The sequence below is a fragment of the Tasmannia lanceolata genome, unplaced genomic scaffold, assembly GCF_043159265.1.
Source record: "Tasmannia lanceolata isolate RefF3 unplaced genomic scaffold, GAP_Taslan_0.1 ptg000015l, whole genome shotgun sequence".
In the NCBI taxonomy this organism is placed as follows: domain Eukaryota; kingdom Viridiplantae; phylum Streptophyta; class Magnoliopsida; order Canellales; family Winteraceae; genus Tasmannia; species Tasmannia lanceolata.
Genome location: NW_027518692.1, coordinates 41,330,357 through 41,348,032, shown reverse-complemented (window position 1 = coordinate 41,348,032; position 17,676 = coordinate 41,330,357). Strand labels below are relative to the sequence as shown.

General features: G+C 37.2%; 2 protein-coding genes across 2 annotated transcripts; one reads left to right on the top strand and one right to left on the bottom strand.

Annotated features, from left to right (window-relative positions):
* Positions 1-667: 667 nt before the first annotated feature.
* LOC143846553 (non-specific lipid transfer protein GPI-anchored 1-like) lies at positions 668-3,207 on the top strand. Its single transcript, XM_077355014.1, has 3 exons — positions 668-1,114; positions 2,634-2,693; positions 2,789-3,207. The coding sequence occupies exons 1-3, from the start codon at positions 769-771 to the stop codon at positions 2,962-2,964; spliced, it is 582 nt and encodes a 193-aa protein (XP_077211129.1). The 5' UTR covers positions 668-768; the 3' UTR covers positions 2,965-3,207.
* Positions 3,208-5,795: 2,588 nt separating this feature from the next.
* On the bottom strand, positions 5,796-15,441 carry LOC143845581 (sm-like protein LSM7). The gene is made up of 5 exons (XM_077353958.1): positions 15,304-15,441; positions 11,957-12,038; positions 9,545-9,616; positions 7,286-7,338; positions 5,796-6,094 (listed from the first exon to the last, which is right to left on the bottom strand). The coding sequence occupies exons 1-5, from the start codon at positions 15,304-15,306 to the stop codon at positions 6,005-6,007; spliced, it is 300 nt and encodes a 99-aa protein (XP_077210073.1). The 5' UTR covers positions 15,307-15,441; the 3' UTR covers positions 5,796-6,004.
* Between the last annotated feature and the right edge of the window lie 2,235 nt (positions 15,442-17,676).

The following is a 17,676-nucleotide window of genomic DNA, read 5'->3' as shown; positions in this document are numbered from 1 at the left end:
CTCAATTTCTTCTTCTTGTTTTTTTTTGTTTTTGTTTTACTCAGAGGCTTTTCCTTGTCTATCAGTACCTCTATTTTGTGAGTTCTGATTACAGATGCAAAAGAATAGCATTAGTTTTTAGTTGATGTCAATTTATTGCTCTATTGATGCTTCCAGATGGGTAATACTGTACTAGAAATCAGACTATCATATATATTTTTTGTTTCCTGAACAATATTTGTAAGATCAAAGTACTGGTTTAATCTCCCATTGTTTTTTAAATGCTGGATGTGATGTCTGATTCGATTTGGTGGGCCCATCAGAAAAAAGACTCAATCAGACAAATCACATTTATTAGGTGACCCAACCGTAAGATCACACTGGCTTGCAAATGCAAAATTAATAAAAAGTGGGGCACCATTTCCCTTTCTAAACTGCTAATGAAATCCACTAGATTAGACTTAGTTCTAGGATTAAGCTAAAGCTCTAATGAGATTTTAATGGTCTAATTTTGGCCAAACCCGACCCAACAGTCCATGCCCAGGCCCACCACATCAGAACAAAACACCTGACACACTTACCTTTCCACTAAATGCCCCCCATCTAACAAATAGCTCCTCCTTTAAAAACTTATAGTACAACTACACTGCCCATTTAAACTCTCCCACCAAACGAAATCAATCTCTCCAAAACTCCCATTAAATTCTCTCCCATTAAATATAGAAGGCTTCTCCCTCTCATCTTCACCAAACCATCAAAATCATCTTCCATACTAACCAAGAAAAAGAGATGTTGAAAGCTAAGTCTCTCTTCTTTTTCTTCTTCTTCTCTCTTCTCTTCTCCTCTCTCTGTATTGCTACTCCCACACCTTCCATAGAACAAAAGTGCAACGACATGTTCACTAAGCTCTTCACTTGCCTGGATTTCTCTACTGGAAAGGCGGAAAAGGCAACGGATTCTTGTTGTAACTCTGTGAAGGAGATCCGAAATGAAGAGCCCGTTTGCCTTTGTTATGTGATCCAACAGGCCCATGAAGGAAACAAGCAGCTTAAGAGCCTAGGGGTGCAAGTCACTAGGCTCCTTCAGCTCCCAACTGATTGTAAGCTTACCAACTCGAGCACTAGTGATTGCCCGAGTAAGTCTCTCTACTAGTCCTTTTATTTATAAATCCCTAATCTTCCAAGAAGTTTTTAGATTATCTTGTAATGGGACAGGATTCGGACTTGGGGATTAATATAAGCTGTGGTTGAGTCCAGCCCATTGACAACGATATTGAAAATTATGAAGAAGACGCAAGCATTATTAAGGGCTCCAGTTACACATGGAACATGTGTAACGTAAGATGGGGGGCCATTGATCTGTTGGGCCACTCCCTTCTAGTTTATTTCTGAGTCTTATGACTACTATTTTTACACTGCAAGAGGTGGCCTCGGGACAAAAAGGGGGCTAGCATATCATTTCCCAAAACTTTCTATTTATATGTTGAGAAAGCTTCACCTGAAATATTTTTCTACCTAGAAGAAGGCATTACGAAAAGCGTTGAAAAGCTGTTTACCAAGGAAAAAATGACTTTCACGGTATTCTTTCCATGATGGGTAACTTTCAAGCACTAGATTCTCAGTGAAAAAACATCTCTGGCATTGGGTAACCCTAACCATCCAAATTTATCAACATCTTTCTACGGTTGTTTTTAATCTAAACCGTGCATTTTATAAATAACAGCCAACTTTCGGGCCCCTCTGTGCCAAGTTGCTGTGACCATATCGGATTAAGGACCAAAAGTTCAGCAAATTGATCATTACCGTTGATTGAATACACATACTACTCCCCATTTGGGACCCAAAAATAGATCATTACCGTTGATTGAATACACATAGATTTCCCTATTTTTACCCAAAAATTGATCGTTAGCATTGAAGCCAACAATAAGTGCCCCAGCCCATCTATACTTTTACCGAGATTTTATACCGTGTGTGGGCATGAAGTCCAGTGTTTTTCAAAAAGTACTGTGGATCACTTCCTAAGATAATCCAAACCGTTAATTTTTGGGCCACAACTTAAATAGGTTGCACCCGCAAATCATCTACAGAGTATGATCCTAACCTTCCGATCGATAGAGTTTTCGATAATGTGCAGTCCTCTACAGATCGGATAGTTAAGATCACCCTAAGGGCCCGTTTGGATGCCGAGAAGATTTTGATTTGGATTTCACATTTGCAGCCCTTTTTGTATTGTAATTTGGATCGGATCAAATTCTTGGATTTCTAATTCAGTAGCTGACAGTGAAAAAAATCAGATTTCTAAGTTTGCTGTGGAAATAAGAAATTGAAAATCCACAGATATGGCAGTTTCCTTCACCCTCTTTGCTCTCAACCTTTCTCCTCCACTAGGAAGTACCCCTTCCCTCTCTCTCTCTCCCCCTCTACATGAGCTGCCGGATCTATATATTTTGCACTCAAAACTCAATTCCAAATCCAAATACAGTATGAGGTATCCAAACGGGCCCTAAAGGAAATGATTTTCGGTATTTGTGTTGTGGATCATCCCTTGAAAAGATAGCATATAAAATCTCTACTTTCACCAGCCCTTAACATTTCTTACTGTAACTGCTACTAATACTTTCTCTGGTTGTAAACTTGTTTTTACTTCCCCAGAGGTTCTAAATTTATCACCAGGGTCCCCGGACTACGCTTTCTTCACAAATTCCTCGGCAGGTTAAGCTTAACATCCCTTCACCTCTTGTTAAAAAAACCATAATAACGTTGAATTATAATCTGGTCCCTTAACTTCTTGTACTTGTTTGATACAGCAAATTCCAATTCCTCCGCAGCGGGAATGGCTTCACCGGAAACAAGTTCCAGTTCAACCAACGGAACAACTATGCCGACGTCCTATGCGGCTATTCAAAAGTTCAACATCATCATCACCGTCGGTTTAGCCGTTGCCGTTGCCGTTGCCATCATGGCATTTCTGATAGAGGTGTGACATGGAATTTGTGAGATTTTGCAGTAGAAAAATGGGTTTATGTAGGGTGCATTTTGGGCTTACACTTAGATTGTAATTTGGGTTGTTTTAGGTTGCAATTGTAAGACAATGGTGTTTGGGGTAAGCAAAATTTAGAGGAACATAGGAATGTATTTTCAGTGCTTATTAGGTGTTGTGTAGGTTGTTTTGTTGGAGATTTTCAAATAGTTTTTTATACACATGCTTTTGATTTTGGAGCTGCTACATCATAAGTGAGAAAAGAAAGGCAAGTCAAAATAGATGAAATGAGAAATCACCCATCAAAAAAATTCGAGACCAAAACAGTCATCCGTCCCAAACTTTAATGGATGTGAGCCTGTTGCAGTCCTAAGTGTGGACTTGCCTATTAGGTATGGGACTAAGTGAGACTAGGTTTAAAGGGCATAGGCTAATATGTTCTATCAATTCTAAAGCTTTTGGAGTATTGGTTAGGTACCTAACATTTGGTATCATAGCAGCATCTCAGTCAGACTTTCAAGTTAGGGAAGGGGCGACTTGTGGAGATGACTACTTGAACAAGTGGGTGTACCTGGTATTTAAGAGAGAGAGAGAGTAGTAAAAACTGTTACATTGGAGTTACCACATAGTGAGCCGCCTCACTAGGGATGACCTGTGGTAATGGCTACCTGGAGAAAAAAAAAGCCAGAGTAAAAGCCACCATAGAGTGAGTCGCCGAGGAGGACAGATGCGGAAGAGCAATGAAATGCTACGTATCTTTAGACCATGTCTTGCTGCTAGGAATTTCTTTTCATGATAAATCGGTGACAGACGGGTAGGGCAGTGGGAGGTGAGAGATTTGTGAAGACACGGTTGAGGTGAGCATGAGATGTGGCTAAAAATAAGGAAAAGAGTTTTTTGTTTCCCGATACTCTCATCACTTGGAGACACTAGTTTCCTAGTTTTTATTTCCTGGCTTTTAGCCATTCCACCTGGAGACGCCGATTTATCAAGAAAAAAAAATGTCATGATAGCCAAACATGCCCTAGTGGGGACCTGCCTAGGTTTAGGACTAGGTGAGACCCAACCCGGTGGGGCTTTTGGTGTATTGGTTAGGTGCCTAACAGGTAGGGCTGCAACTCGGGTTGGGCGGGTCGGGTTTTGGAGAACCCAACCCTACCCGAGAAATATCTCGAGTCGGGTCGGGTCGGGTTTTTTTTCGGAAAACCCACGATTCCCAAAGCCCTACCCATGATAAATCTCGGGTTGGGTTTTTTCACGTTGACGCAATTTTTTAAGGAAAATTCTTATTTGGCAAGGCAACTCAACTCATAGAAGCAGAAATTACACTCACATTACACTTGAATCAAACAATGATGTAATTACACTCACATTACACTTGAATCAAACAATGTTGTAATCAAACAATGTTGTAATTACAATCAAACAATGCTGAATCAAACACTTGAATCAACTCAATTCATAGAAGCAGAAATTACACTCACATACAATAACAGTGGGTGCGTGGGTTTTCACTTTTAACTTTTAACTAACAATAGAAAAAAAATGTACATACTATAACTTATGTAACTCGGGTCGGGTCGGGCCCCTTCAAACCCTGCTCGACCCGAGATTCATGCGGGCTTTTGAATGCTCAACCCGGCTCGACCCGAAACCCATGAAACCTGAACCCAACTCAGGCTATTTTCGAGTCGGGTCGATGCGGGTCGGGTAAAACCCGGCTCGAGTTGCAGCCCTACTAACAGGCCCGAGTAACCCACAAAGATCCTTGGTTTGAATTTCAATTCTGTATCCACCTTGGTTTCCAATTCTAGCTACAGTTGAAGTGATCGTGCAGATATTCTTAACTTTAAAGTTTTATATTAATACCTTAATTTTGTAAACATTATTTTCTCGAAGGATTTGTTAAAGCTTACAAATAGAGCTGGAGTAAAAATGTGAGGTATTTATTCAAATACATGATTTTGTGATCGATTTTTTATGAGGTAAAACTTGAGCTATAAACAAGGTTTAAAATTTCGGTTTCGGGGACGAAATTTGGTACATAACCCGAAACCAATATTTTATTTAATATTAAGTTTCGGCCAAAATTACCAAAAGTTTGGTAAAATATTAAATTAATATAAAAAAAACAGTTTTTTTTTGTCAAATTTCGGAAAAACTGAAATTTCGACTGAAATAAATGACCGTTTCAGTTTTGGTAGATTTCGGGGTAGGTCTCTACCGAAATTTCGGATTTCGGTCGAAATTTAAAACCATTGCTATAAAGATATTTACATGTACATCAAAATAGGTACATAGATATTTAATAGCTATAAAGAAATTTACATTAATAAGGTTTTTTATAGTTAAAAGAAACTTCACATTTATATTGTTTCGAATCTGTCGGCCACCGAAGTTTTTCAATTAATTATATATAACATAAATAAATTACAAATTTAACATTTACCATAAAAGAAAATAAAAGTACTTGTTTACTGATTATTTTGAGAATGAAAAAATAAAGAATTTTATGGGGAAATGATATCACCACTGCCGTGTTTTGATATTTCCACTAAACCATCTTGTCTTTTAGTATTTAAAGAGCTGTCAGAAGGTTATTACAGTTCCCAAAAAGCTCACAAGCCCATTAAAAAAGCAAAGACAAGCCGGGACCGTGCAACTATTAAAACATGGTTGTGCTGATATCATTTCCCATTTTAAGAACAGAAATGCTAATGAAATACTATCCCTCTAACCCTCTTAATACCAAGAAAAAAAAAATCCTAAGTTCTTCAAAAAACACAAATCTTCAGTGAGTGAGTCTATCATGAACCTTAAAAGTTCAGACAGATACAAGGAACAGACAATACTTTAATTTATACTGTTTTCATGATTTTATAGATACAAAATCAATGTCTTCACAATCAAAAGACACAAACTTCCCTTTACTAAAGTAAAAGTGACATTCCTAAATTAAAAAAGGGAGATGGATTAGATCATAAAAAAAACATTCCAATCTCTTAGAGTTGCAACTAGTTGAAGGATAATTAAGTGATGAAGCCTAAGCCCCATCGGGCTGGAGAAAGGGGTTGGCAATCTCATCCGTCCCATCAGTTGGGGATACAAGCATCACAGCGGTCCCACGACAAACCTGCAACAGAGGAGTCAAATAATCAATAGGAATGCCACTATTTTCTTAAATGAATGAAATGGTGTCAATTCTTTCCTAGTTAAGATTATTTATTTTATTTTGCTTAAATTCAGTCAAAACAAATAAGGAGCATCACTAAATAATCACTTCATATAACTGTGATTTATTACAAGAGCAACAAGAACTATTATTAAATGAAATAACATTTCAAGACACGCCCATTTGTTCAATTGATCCTTGGCTCAATTTTTTCCAATTGAAATTGACTGGAACTAAATGCTTTTTTTGTATATTTTCTATTACACTTTATTTTACTCAGTATTTAGTTTTGTTCGAAGTGTCCATGTGTTTGGATTTAGTAGCCAAGCTGATGAATTAAGGAAACTTTTAACACTTGGCAAGCCAAATAAGAAGAAGACAGCAATGTCTTCAAGAAGTTCAGACTTTAAAATAACGGTCAATGGCTTATCTTCCTACCTTAATCCAAAAGAATGGCCATAAAAACACAAGGCTTTCGGACGCAAGTAAAATGCACCATCTTCCACCCACAAGCAACTCGATGTCTTGCCAAACAGGTTTAAGGATAGCAGAAACCGAGCTTACAGAAGATTGAAAAAACATGGGCAGTGGGCACTTTAGTCACCTTTTGAAATACAAAAAGGTTTTGGAAGTCTAATCATAAAGAATCATGAAGGCAGTTTTACAGTGGCTGTGCAGAATTTTGGCCGGCTCAAAATAATCAGCAGAACTTCAGTTGTAATTCCAAGCTTTAAGTCAGCTAACGAAGACTAGAAATTTCAAATATTTCCACCCAAAGGGGATTCTAGGATAGTGGGGGATATTAATAGCAAGATGATATAATTAAATACACTCTAGAAGTGTAGTAAAGAACAAAGAGTTCCATGTTCAGGGATTTTCCCAATTGGAAAAGCTTCAATTTTTTTCGAGAAGGGAGCTCAATTGCAGATAAGCTTACTAACTTGGCTATAAGATTAAATAATAAAATTTGAAACACAAGGTAAACCTCCAAGGAATCCCACATTCTGCAGAAATAGTGTATAGTTGGTAGTGTTCCACCTAACCTTAGTAGAGAGAGTTCTACATAATTTTGACAAAAGAAATGTAGCAGTGTATCCATCCTTTGAGTATTACAGTGCTTGGGTAGAAATAACAGGAGAAAAGAGAGCATACTATTAGGCCAAGACGCCTGGTCTGATCAGTAGTCTTAAGTGGATCATCTGGATCTGCAGCACAAAAACAATAAATACTACGAGTTAATCACCTGCCCATGTATAAAGGGGTTTGTTATGTCACAAATCACAATGCAGCAATTAAGTAGCTGCAATAATGAAAATCAAGGCAGGATGACCCTTGTTTCAACATGGTGAGGCAGTGCCCACACTGGCAAATCAGCGGTGGGAAAATTACCAAATGTTTGTAGAATTTAAGGGATAGCTCTGCCATGATTTTGTGTGGGCTATCCATTGACATTATCCTTGGATATTGGAAATAGGTTGATAATGGAGGTCTCAACAGTTGAAGATGTTGCCGAGATGGTCTCTCCCACCTCAAACTATGATAAGGCTAAATTTTGATCAAAGCTCACGTAGAAATATTGGTTTGTCGTTGATGGGTGGAATCTTGATCAAAGCTCAAGTGTTTTTCCAGCCCGATTGGTGAGGCCGATGCTAACGAAGCAGAGGTCAGGGCCCTCCTCACTAGCATCTGTATCTTCAAGGAAGATTTAGGTCGGAGTCTATTGGTGGGAGGGGGTTCAAGTAATGCTATCTCATGCCCATCAACTCGTTCTCTGGGTCCCCGAAGGGTAGTTTCATCTTGGAGATATTGCATATGTGTAGGGAGAATAAGCCACATACTCCAAGATCACTGAATGATAAGGCCGACAGACTTGCAAGGGAGTGTGTGGAAAGAGCAAATCTTGTAATTGGGAACTCTATTTCCCTATGGTCAGATTATGTTAGGCTGCTGCTTTTCTTCTCTTCTATAGATTTTTTTTTCCCACAATATTTTCTGTTATCATTTAAAAGGAAAAGGCTGTCATTGTTAGAATAATGTCACTTTAATTTACAATTGATAGGCATGGTTATCAAGGCTTTCTAAATACAAGAAACACATGAACAGTATTGGTATGAGTCTAGACTTCCAATAAGAGGCAGCGACATGATATTAGAAACAAAGGGAATACACGAGGAAGAAAGACACTTGTTAAATATGGTGGGGTTGGTCAATTGGAAGAGACTGGATCAGGATGCGGGTGGCAGTGGATGTAAATAAATGTGGCTGGCCAACAATTGGGTCACAAAATTCTACATAAAAACATTTGTACCGGTCATCTAATGCCTGATTGCTCGGAATCAGTTCCCGGTGGTGTCTGTATGCATCTTGATGAAGGTATTATCGGTCACCTTATCTTATATGTCACAAAAAGATTTTGCAAGATGATGGAGAACTCCATATATTTTGCTAGGACACTTATGAGTGGCCGGCCCAGCTTGAATGGTTGATGATCGATAACATGTAACGGAAATGACAGTTGGTAGGAGTGATGTAGGACTGAATAGGATGGCATATTTTGCTTCCAAAAGTGCCGTCTTTCTAATAACATTTTCTGCTATCATTCAAAAAGAAAAGGCTCTGTCATGGTTGAGTAATGGCAGTTTAATTTACAGTTGGGAAGCATGATTATCAATGCTATCTAAAGTCTAAACAGAAGAAATGCATGAACAATATTGTTATGACTGGAAACTCAAATAAGTGGTAGGCTTGCATCATGATATTAGAAACAAAAGGAATACACAAGAGGAAAAACTAAAGTTGGTAAACATAGTGGGGTTAGTCAATTGGAAGAGACTGCATCGGATAGTGGGTAGCAGTGGATGTAAATAATTCAGGCCGGCTTACAATTGGGTCACAAAGTTCAACATACAAGCATGTTTACAGGTGATCTAATGCCTGATTGCTCGGAATCGTTGCCATATGATGTCTGTATGTATCTTGATGAAGGTAGTATCTGTCACTTTATACGCAAAAAAAAAGAAAAAAAAGGAATTTACAAGATGATGGAGAACAGCACACTTCGAGACCTATACAAAAATTACTCTGGTCGAAAAGGACATTTTAATCTAGAAAAATACAGGACAGAATAGGTTGAAGGGTTGAAAATAGATGACTTGCAGTGGGAATGGCAGTTGGTCGGGATTATGTAAGACTGAATAACATGAAATATTTTACTTCAAAAAGTAAAAGAAAATTCTTACAATAATTGCTATAATTATTTTGTTTCTCCCTTTGATATGTCAATGGGGAAGAGTCGAACCAAAAAAATAATAATTACTCATATAGAACACACAACAAATTGAATCAATCAAATATTAGCTCTTTGATGGACAGCTGTCATCATATCTAATTAGTGGACTACAAAATAAATACCTCTTAGAAACTCTATCGCTTCATCCAGCACGAGGTTCAGCAATTGGTCATATCCTTTCAAAGTCCCTGAGACTGTAATAAAAAAAAGATCATTCAGTTATGCACCTTAAATTTGGTTTTTTTGGGGAGATAGTTTTGTACCTTAAATTAGGTTAAAAGTTACAAGAATTAGGTAATGACAACCACAGCAGTATTCAATAAGGAGGACCCCTGACCTAGCATACCCTGGCAGGAATTAGATTCGGAACAATGAATCCCACCATGATATAATTTCCCAAATTATAACCTATCATTTAAATCAAGAACTCCGAGAACAAGATATATGCCGAGCAATCCAAACATCGCACTCCTAAACAAAGTGTCAAAAAAGACTAAAAGAAACAAAACACAGAAAAAATGGAGTATATTCTTTCTGCCTTCAATGTTTTTGCCTTTCAAAATTAGAAATAACGACTTTTTATGTGCACAGCAATGGAAATGGTAACTGACCTGAAAGGTCCTGCACAAGATGTTACGAAATGATTGTTTCCAAAATTTATTTCCACAAAATAAAAGATTAAGAATCTTAATTATTACCTTTTTTAAAAATGAATCTCAATTATTACCTTCAGTTCTGGTAATCAGTTGAAACAAGGTTCTGAAAATCGGAATCGAATCGTAAATTGTAACCGAGTTCGAATCATATCGAATCGTGAATCGGATCGTAAACCGTAAGATTTTTTTCAGATTTATATATATAAATGAGAAAAAAATTAAAAAAATAAGAATAAAATGAGTAATTATCTATTTTCCATTTGAAACTATTAAATTAAATATAAAATTCCATGATTAGTAATCCGAAGCATAAACCATATTCATCGCACAATAAATTACTGAGCAAAACATATATAATAAATCATTATATAATTTATCACAACACTTATTATATAATTTATCACAACACTAAACAAAGCACATACTCAAATCTATAATAATCATAATACAAAGAAAGGCCAGCAATAAACAAAGCATTTTGAAATGATTTTCATTTTGAAATCACAATCAAAGACAGAATCGTAAAAGTCGTAAAAAGAATCGGAAAAAATCGTAAAAATCGCACGATTCAAAGCCGAATCGTAAGATTTTTACGAAAAAGATTTTTTGTCTGATTTGAATCGGTTCAAATCGTAAATCGTAAGATTTTAACAATAGAGAATTGAAAGGTAAAACAGCATAACACCAAAACCAATTTCTCAAAGAAAAGATTTTGTAGGATTAAATTTTAAAGTACCATAACACATGCGCAGACAAAAACAACAGACATACAAAACTTATCTTTTATTTAGTCATGCCATGTACACTTACACATATACGTCCTTCTCGAAAATACCTACCCACTCACCGGGTGTACCGTTATTGAAAAATAGAGTAATAAATTCAAAGGAGTTAATATAACACTATAAAATCCCAGCTTAGCCAATGTTTATCTATCACCAAGCTGATCATCAACTCAACTTGCAGAAAGCTCTAAGCGGTTTCGTAATCAATGGTGACTTGGCAAGTTTTTGAACATTGGATATGAACTTCCAAGCCAACATTATGCAAACAAAATGCCACAACCTTGAATGCTCGCCTGGAATTATTTTGCATATACAGCAGCTGTGGCACAAAAATTTAAAGCCCATGGGTGTCTAACTATTCCAACATTGTCTATTTGCTTCTCATATGGATCAAGAAAATGTCACAAAATTTTGACTGTCATGTCAGGATACAATGCATGGAAATTTGAAAATCCATAATAAGGTATAAAGGTACACAATTGAAGCCCCAGGACAACTTATATTCGTTAAAACATTGCATGATAAAATTATATATATATATATATATATATATATATAGAGAGAGAGAGAGAGAGAGAGAGAGAGAGAGAGAGAAAAGAGAAGGTACTCCCTGGAGTAGATAGCTTATCTACTCCCTACCTTAAAATAACAGTTGGGGCCACATTGTTTGGGTGATCCAAAGCATTCATTTGATGGGCCCTCACATAGATAGGGTGTGCCCAAAAAATCAGCTCGATAGGATAATCCCAACCCTATGAACTGTGGAGGCAAAAATGGACGGATTTGTGCAGGTTTATACACGTCCATTTTTGCCTCCACAGTTCATAGGGTTGGGATTATCCTATCGAGCTGATTTTTTGGGCACACCCTATCTATGTGAGGGCCCATCAAATGAATGCTTTGGATCACCCAAACAATGTGGCCCCAACTGTTATTTTAAGGTAGGGAGTAGATAAGTTATCTACTCCAGGGAGTACCTTCTCTTTCCTCATATATATAAGGATTTAATCTTCAGAAAAAAGAAAGTAGAAAAGTAATGGAATTGAGTTGCAGCTGCTGAAGTCAGAGCAATAATGACATATCTAAGACTGACCTTGTCTTCCACCAGTCAGCTTGACTTGGACACCCTTGTCAACAAACTTTGCCAAATCTAAAACGGTTTCCTTTCGGCCTGACTGAAACAAATAGACAGAGTATGTATTTTAGAGTATGTAATGTTACACATAATGGTTATGATAACAGTTGAAACAACAACTGCACAAAAAACATAAGACGATGAAAAGGATTTAAAAAAAATGACATTACGACTAATAAGAAAATCAAATATCTCAAAATACACCAAGAAAGACTTAAACTCAAAATACACCAAGAAAAAAAACTAAAAAAAAAACCAAGAAAAACTTAAGTTCAATATTATTGAGAACTTAGTGAAATATAACTTTCTCCTTTATAATAACAAAAGGAAAACATATTTCCAGAAAACAAAGGTGTACATGTAACTATGTAAGACAGTGACACTGAAAGAACCAAGTTACCATTTCATATTGTAAATTTTAAATTAGGAGAAAGATAATTCAAAGGTGGCCTCATTATTAAGTTTTTTTTTTTTTTTTTGAATAAAAATGTTAATAATGTTTTGTATAATAAAATAGGGGAATGGAGATGGCCCGAAGCAAAGAAAACAAAAGACAGAATAACCTACAGAAATGGCAAAGGTTGCCCACTATAAAGCTCTAAATGATTCCCTCTTCCGTAGGTGATATTTTCATCACATCAATGGAGCCTCTCAAAATGTACTTAAATGGAGACACCTCCCTACAAAGATCGAGAACATCTTAAATTATATTCGCTAATCTCCAAGAACCACCCTCAATCTCTTCTGCCCAAGAAATCACATGTGAAGAATCTTTGTCCAGCTAGGACTAATGACTCCACCTTGAAGATTTGAAGACCAGTGAGAAGAGGCAGCATTTCCACTCCAACTGAGTCCTTAACACCAAAAGGGTCAGAGCGAGCCTTGATAATCCATCACCCTGGCAAATAAAAACTCATATAAATCAGTTTCCATCCAGTCGAAACCCCCAAAACTCTTTCCTAGTAAGTGACCAGGTAATGATGAATAACTTAGCGTCCAACACAACCACCAGCTCCAAGTTTCTACGTGACTCTAGAAAGGATCTTCCCATTTTCGCCAAAAGAGGACAGCTTTTGCATTGGGGCAAACAGAAGTCCATTGGCTTGATACTGGAAAAGATCTTGGACTTAAACCTGGATCTTTATTTGGGGTCCTAGTCGCAACTTAATTGACATAATGTCAGCTTATGTCACAGGTGTTTAAAGGGTTGGGGTCATAATGATAATGAAAGCCCATCAATTACGATGCTATCAAATGATAACGACATCCGTATATGATATTGACACCTTAAACATAATATGGTCCCAAATGATATTGACATCTTTTTACAGAATCTTCCGTGTAGTAGACCCTCCACTTTCGTCCTCATGCCATCTCATGGCTGGAGATTTGAAAGTAGGTTCCCTGCGTGCTTTCAGGGGTGTCTAATCCAGTGTTTAAAAATGCGGATGTGACGCGGAACACGGCGAAGAAAAATCCTTGTTGACTCGGCGCAGACGCGGCCAAGAACGCAGTTGACGCGGTCATAACTCGGGAGAGTCAAAGGGGTTTTTATTGACTCTGTAGGGCAAAACGCGAAATGTGGATGCGGTGCAACGTGGAATGAGGCCATGGTAAAAGGGAGTCGACTTGTGTGAGTTCCGAGTCGAGTCAACAAGTTTTTAAACATTGGTCCAATCCCTATCAAATTGACAATAAAGTAACAATTTATTGAGGGATGATGGAAACGCAAGAATCCCTATCAAATTGATAATAAAATAGCAATTTATTGAGGGATGATGGAAATGCAACCATTAGCACCCAAAAAAAAAACAAATGACCTCATTTGGAGATTATCAAAAGAGCACTAATATATCAGTGGCATAGGTCACCAATGATTTTCATAAATTGTACAGACTATGATCATCTGAATATGTACCAAGATGTGCTCTATGGAACATCGACTACAAGATATGGCATAATTCTAGAATATTGTTATTGTCTCAATGCAAGTACAACCAGTTTAAGTCATGTTACTACATGGATAAGGATCGTATTGCTGATGGCGGAGCTCAAATTTTCACATTCTGGTTTGATAATCTAAGCTAATACTCAATGTTTTATTGTGCGTCAGTACTACAATAAGCATTGCATGCAACAGAACATGTTGCGGACAGTTACTATTTTACTACCAACGGTGTATGTGATTTATGGTGATTGTTAGAAGTATGACTACCTTCTTCCTTTAGCCATTTGATGCCTTCATTCAACCTCTGTTTGCAGATCTTCAAGTGCATTTGATAGGTATGATATTTCAAAATTTCCAAGATATCATGAGAGAAAGTAATATTGTGCATAAAGGGAGCCTGCTATTTATATAAAGGCCAAGGATAGCTAAGATTTAAAAACACTAGGGCAACTTGGACTTGAACTGCTTTCTTGATGAGTGAACTTGGTGGAATCATGAATCAATTAGACCTAATTTTTCAAGCTTTTAGATATTCAATAGAGTTTTCAGTAAGTCTTCCCTTAGTCTTTCTAGTGTCTCAAGTATTTAGCACAAGTCGTCCAATTTTATGACCAATCCAAAAACGGGTTGCAGTGAAAATCCAAGTCAACAGTGAAAAATCAATTAGCTATGTCTGGATTTTGAGTCACTAAACACTGAGGACAGTTTCATTAGTTTCAGCCTTTTATTAGACATTGTCATCGATTGCCAAATGGTCATTGTTTGCTTTGGCCGTAACCATGCTTTATTTAAGACACGGTATCTAAGTACTTCAAGCTGCAAATTGTCTTCTAGTCTTGCCTGGCAAAACTCAGATCTATGATAAAACTTCCAGTCACTTATCAAGTTACAATAAAGATTGCTATGCATGACAATGGGAACTGGTAAATGCTTTAATATCTATTGCCTAGATAAGGGTACGGTGTACGGTGCAAGTACAGTTGATACAGTTAAACAATACCAAAAGTTCTAAAAGCAAGGACAAATTTTGTAAAGATGAAACTTATAATCTAGAAACAGGACCATAGTTTTTTGTTAAACGGAAGTCAACAGAGAAACATTAGGTAAATCAACAACATTGATATTTGAAAAAAGCAAAGTTCCATAGGGACTCTCGGTGAACTTTCACCATGTACTCAAAAGATGTTTTCCTTCTTGAAAAGCCATACATTGTTAAAGAAGATAAGGAGAAAATAAAACCCATCAGTTCAAATACGGAAAAGACAACAAATCAATCTCTCATACAGAACATTATCATGTCAATAGATGACCATAGATAAATTAAGAATGAAATTGGTGAAACCAAAGTAGAGTATACCATGTTCTACTGTCTTTCCCCTCCTTTTCCCTCTGTAAATACCCAATTTGGTGAAAATTGGCAACTACTTTAATGAAATCAACGCGAATACCTGTGATCATAAATTCATAACAAAAATCAGATTACGCCTAGACTATCAAAATTCAATTACAATATCTAAAATAACCAAAAAAAAAAAACATATTAAAAATATTACTTTTCTCCACATGATGAATCAGTTCTATCAATGGTATTTAGAAAATGATTCAAGAAAAAAGGCATCATAGGGAAAAGAAACATCTAACTTGTTTGTTTACTCTTTTTCTTACTCTGAACGAAAATCTTGAAACAAAAAAAAAATATCCGACTTCTTCTCTCGACAGTAAAAGATAGAAAGCAAAAAAAGAAAAAGAAAAAGGGGAAATGGTAAAGAAAAATTTTAAAACTTTGCCTTGTATGAAAGAGATTTTCAGCTTCTTTGCTCTCTTTTCCTTTTGAGAGAGAGAGTGAGAGAGAGAGAGAGATTTCGTGCCCTAGTTTTCTGTCTTTCCCGCTTCGGCTCTCAGAGAGAGAAAGAGAGTGCGTGTTTTAAGTCGAAGGAAAGTAATGTACCGATATTTTATACGGTGTATAGTATTTGTCAAAAAAATAATACTGTACGGCCCACGCCATAAGATGATCCAAACCGTACATTTGGACCTGGGAAAAAGTGATCCGGGCCCATGGGTCCACCCGGCCCTCCCGTAATTTATGGTCCGGCTCAGGAAGGGTTAGGTTAGGGTTGAGGGAATGCTATCTCGGGTTGGGTTAGGGTTGGCCTCAACATGATCCAACCCAACCCGAGTTGCACCCCCACCCATTTGGTGTAAGCCCTTGCAGTCTTGTATTTTTCAGAAAGTACTGTACGGACCATATCATAGGATGATCTAAATCATCCATGTGATGGAAGACAATGTAAATTGGTTGTGCCCAAAAATCATTTCCATAGGATGATCCTAGCCCTCCAATCTATAGAGGTTTCCATAAATAAAAATATGCAACTCCTCAATAGATCCACCCGGCCCGTATGTATGGATGGGTCTGGGTTCACCAAATTGTGACCTGTAAAATTCCGGGTCATTTTTTACCTGTCCAGTACGTCCCAGACCCGTACGGGTTAGGTGAAACCGGGCACGGACCACCTGTTTGCCAGGTCTAGAAGGTATGATCCTATGTAGATTTTGTTTTTGCCCGAATTATTGTAAGAGCGGATCTGTAAGAAAGGCACAAATTATCTCCCCATAAACTTAGCGAGGATGCCGTAAAAAATTTATATAGATTGATCTGCAGTCATCAATGGCGGGGTGAATAGATTTAGGAATTAGGTAAATGAAGGTGTGTATGATTTCAGTGGAACTCACCAGTGACAAAGATTGTTCGAATAAGGAGAACTAGTTTGTCAGATAGTATGGCCATCAGCCCTCGATCGAAGATCCCTGATGATGAGATAGTGGCCATTGATTATTTTCATTGAATGATAAACCCTTGACACATTTTGCCCCACCCACTTGCATCTGATTTTCAAGTTCTGTTTATGCTTATATTTATATAAAACCAATTTCCGAAGGGGTGACTTTATCAAATACGAGAAATTATATAGGCCCTTATTTTCCTAAAAGTACTGTAGGATGATCTAACCGTCCATTTGATGGGCCACAATGTAATTAGGCTGTGCCCAAAATATTATTTCAAAAGGATGGTCATAGCCGTTCGATCTATAGAGGAAATGTATATTATGGAAACCTCTACAGATGGGAGGGTTGAAATCATCATACGTAAATCCCAACAAAGAGGGATCACACATGAGGTAGAGTGTTGAAGTTTAAATAATTAAATAACACCATCTCTAACAGCTTAAGCCTTTTGAGTAATTAAATAACAGCTTAATCTTATTGGGTGAACTCAACCTTAAAAGCTAGCTAGTAAGGGGAGGGTGCCCAAGCCCTTCTAAGCCCATCCACATCCATTAACCTCTCTGATGTGAGATCTTTGCTTTTGTGTGAAACCACCAACAAGAAGAGTGAATGTTTTTGGTGGGTGTGTGATTGCTGGAAACGAGGGGCAGTGGTCTTCACCCTTGATATGAAAATTGAAAGACCTAACTTTCAGGTAGAGGGAAAGAGAAAGTCTCTTTCATTGTTACTCCGCACAAGCAACAATCCATCATTGGAAACATTTCAAGAAAAAAGAAAGAACAGATCTAGGTTTACAGATATGAAAATCCACACCTCTGAGAGAACAATTTATTTTGATTGGAAAACTTGCACCCATATTCTCTCCCAATTGCTCCTTTTCTCCTCATACCTTCACGCTAGATCTTCACAATTGCTCTCCAACAATTTCCTAGCTTTCATA

Excerpts from the sequence above, each read along its gene's own strand:
- LOC143846553 (XM_077355014.1), top strand. The coding sequence starts at position 769 with ATGTTGAAAGCTAAGTCTCTCTTCTTTTTCTTCTTCTTCTCTCTTCTC. Across the intron at positions 1,115-2,633 it reads GAGCACTAGTGATTGCCCGA|AGGTTCTAAATTTATCACCA; the intron begins GTAAGTCTCTCT and ends TTACTTCCCCAG. Across the intron at positions 2,694-2,788 it reads CTTCACAAATTCCTCGGCAG|CAAATTCCAATTCCTCCGCA; the intron begins GTTAAGCTTAAC and ends TGTTTGATACAG.
- LOC143845581 (XM_077353958.1), bottom strand. Across the intron at positions 9,617-11,956 it reads GCTGACTGGTGGAAGACAAG|TCTCAGGGACTTTGAAAGGA; the intron begins GTCAGTCTTAGA and ends TTTTTATTACAG. Across the intron at positions 7,339-9,544 it reads AGCGATAGAGTTTCTAAGAG|ATCCAGATGATCCACTTAAG; the intron begins GTATTTATTTTG and ends TTTGTGCTGCAG.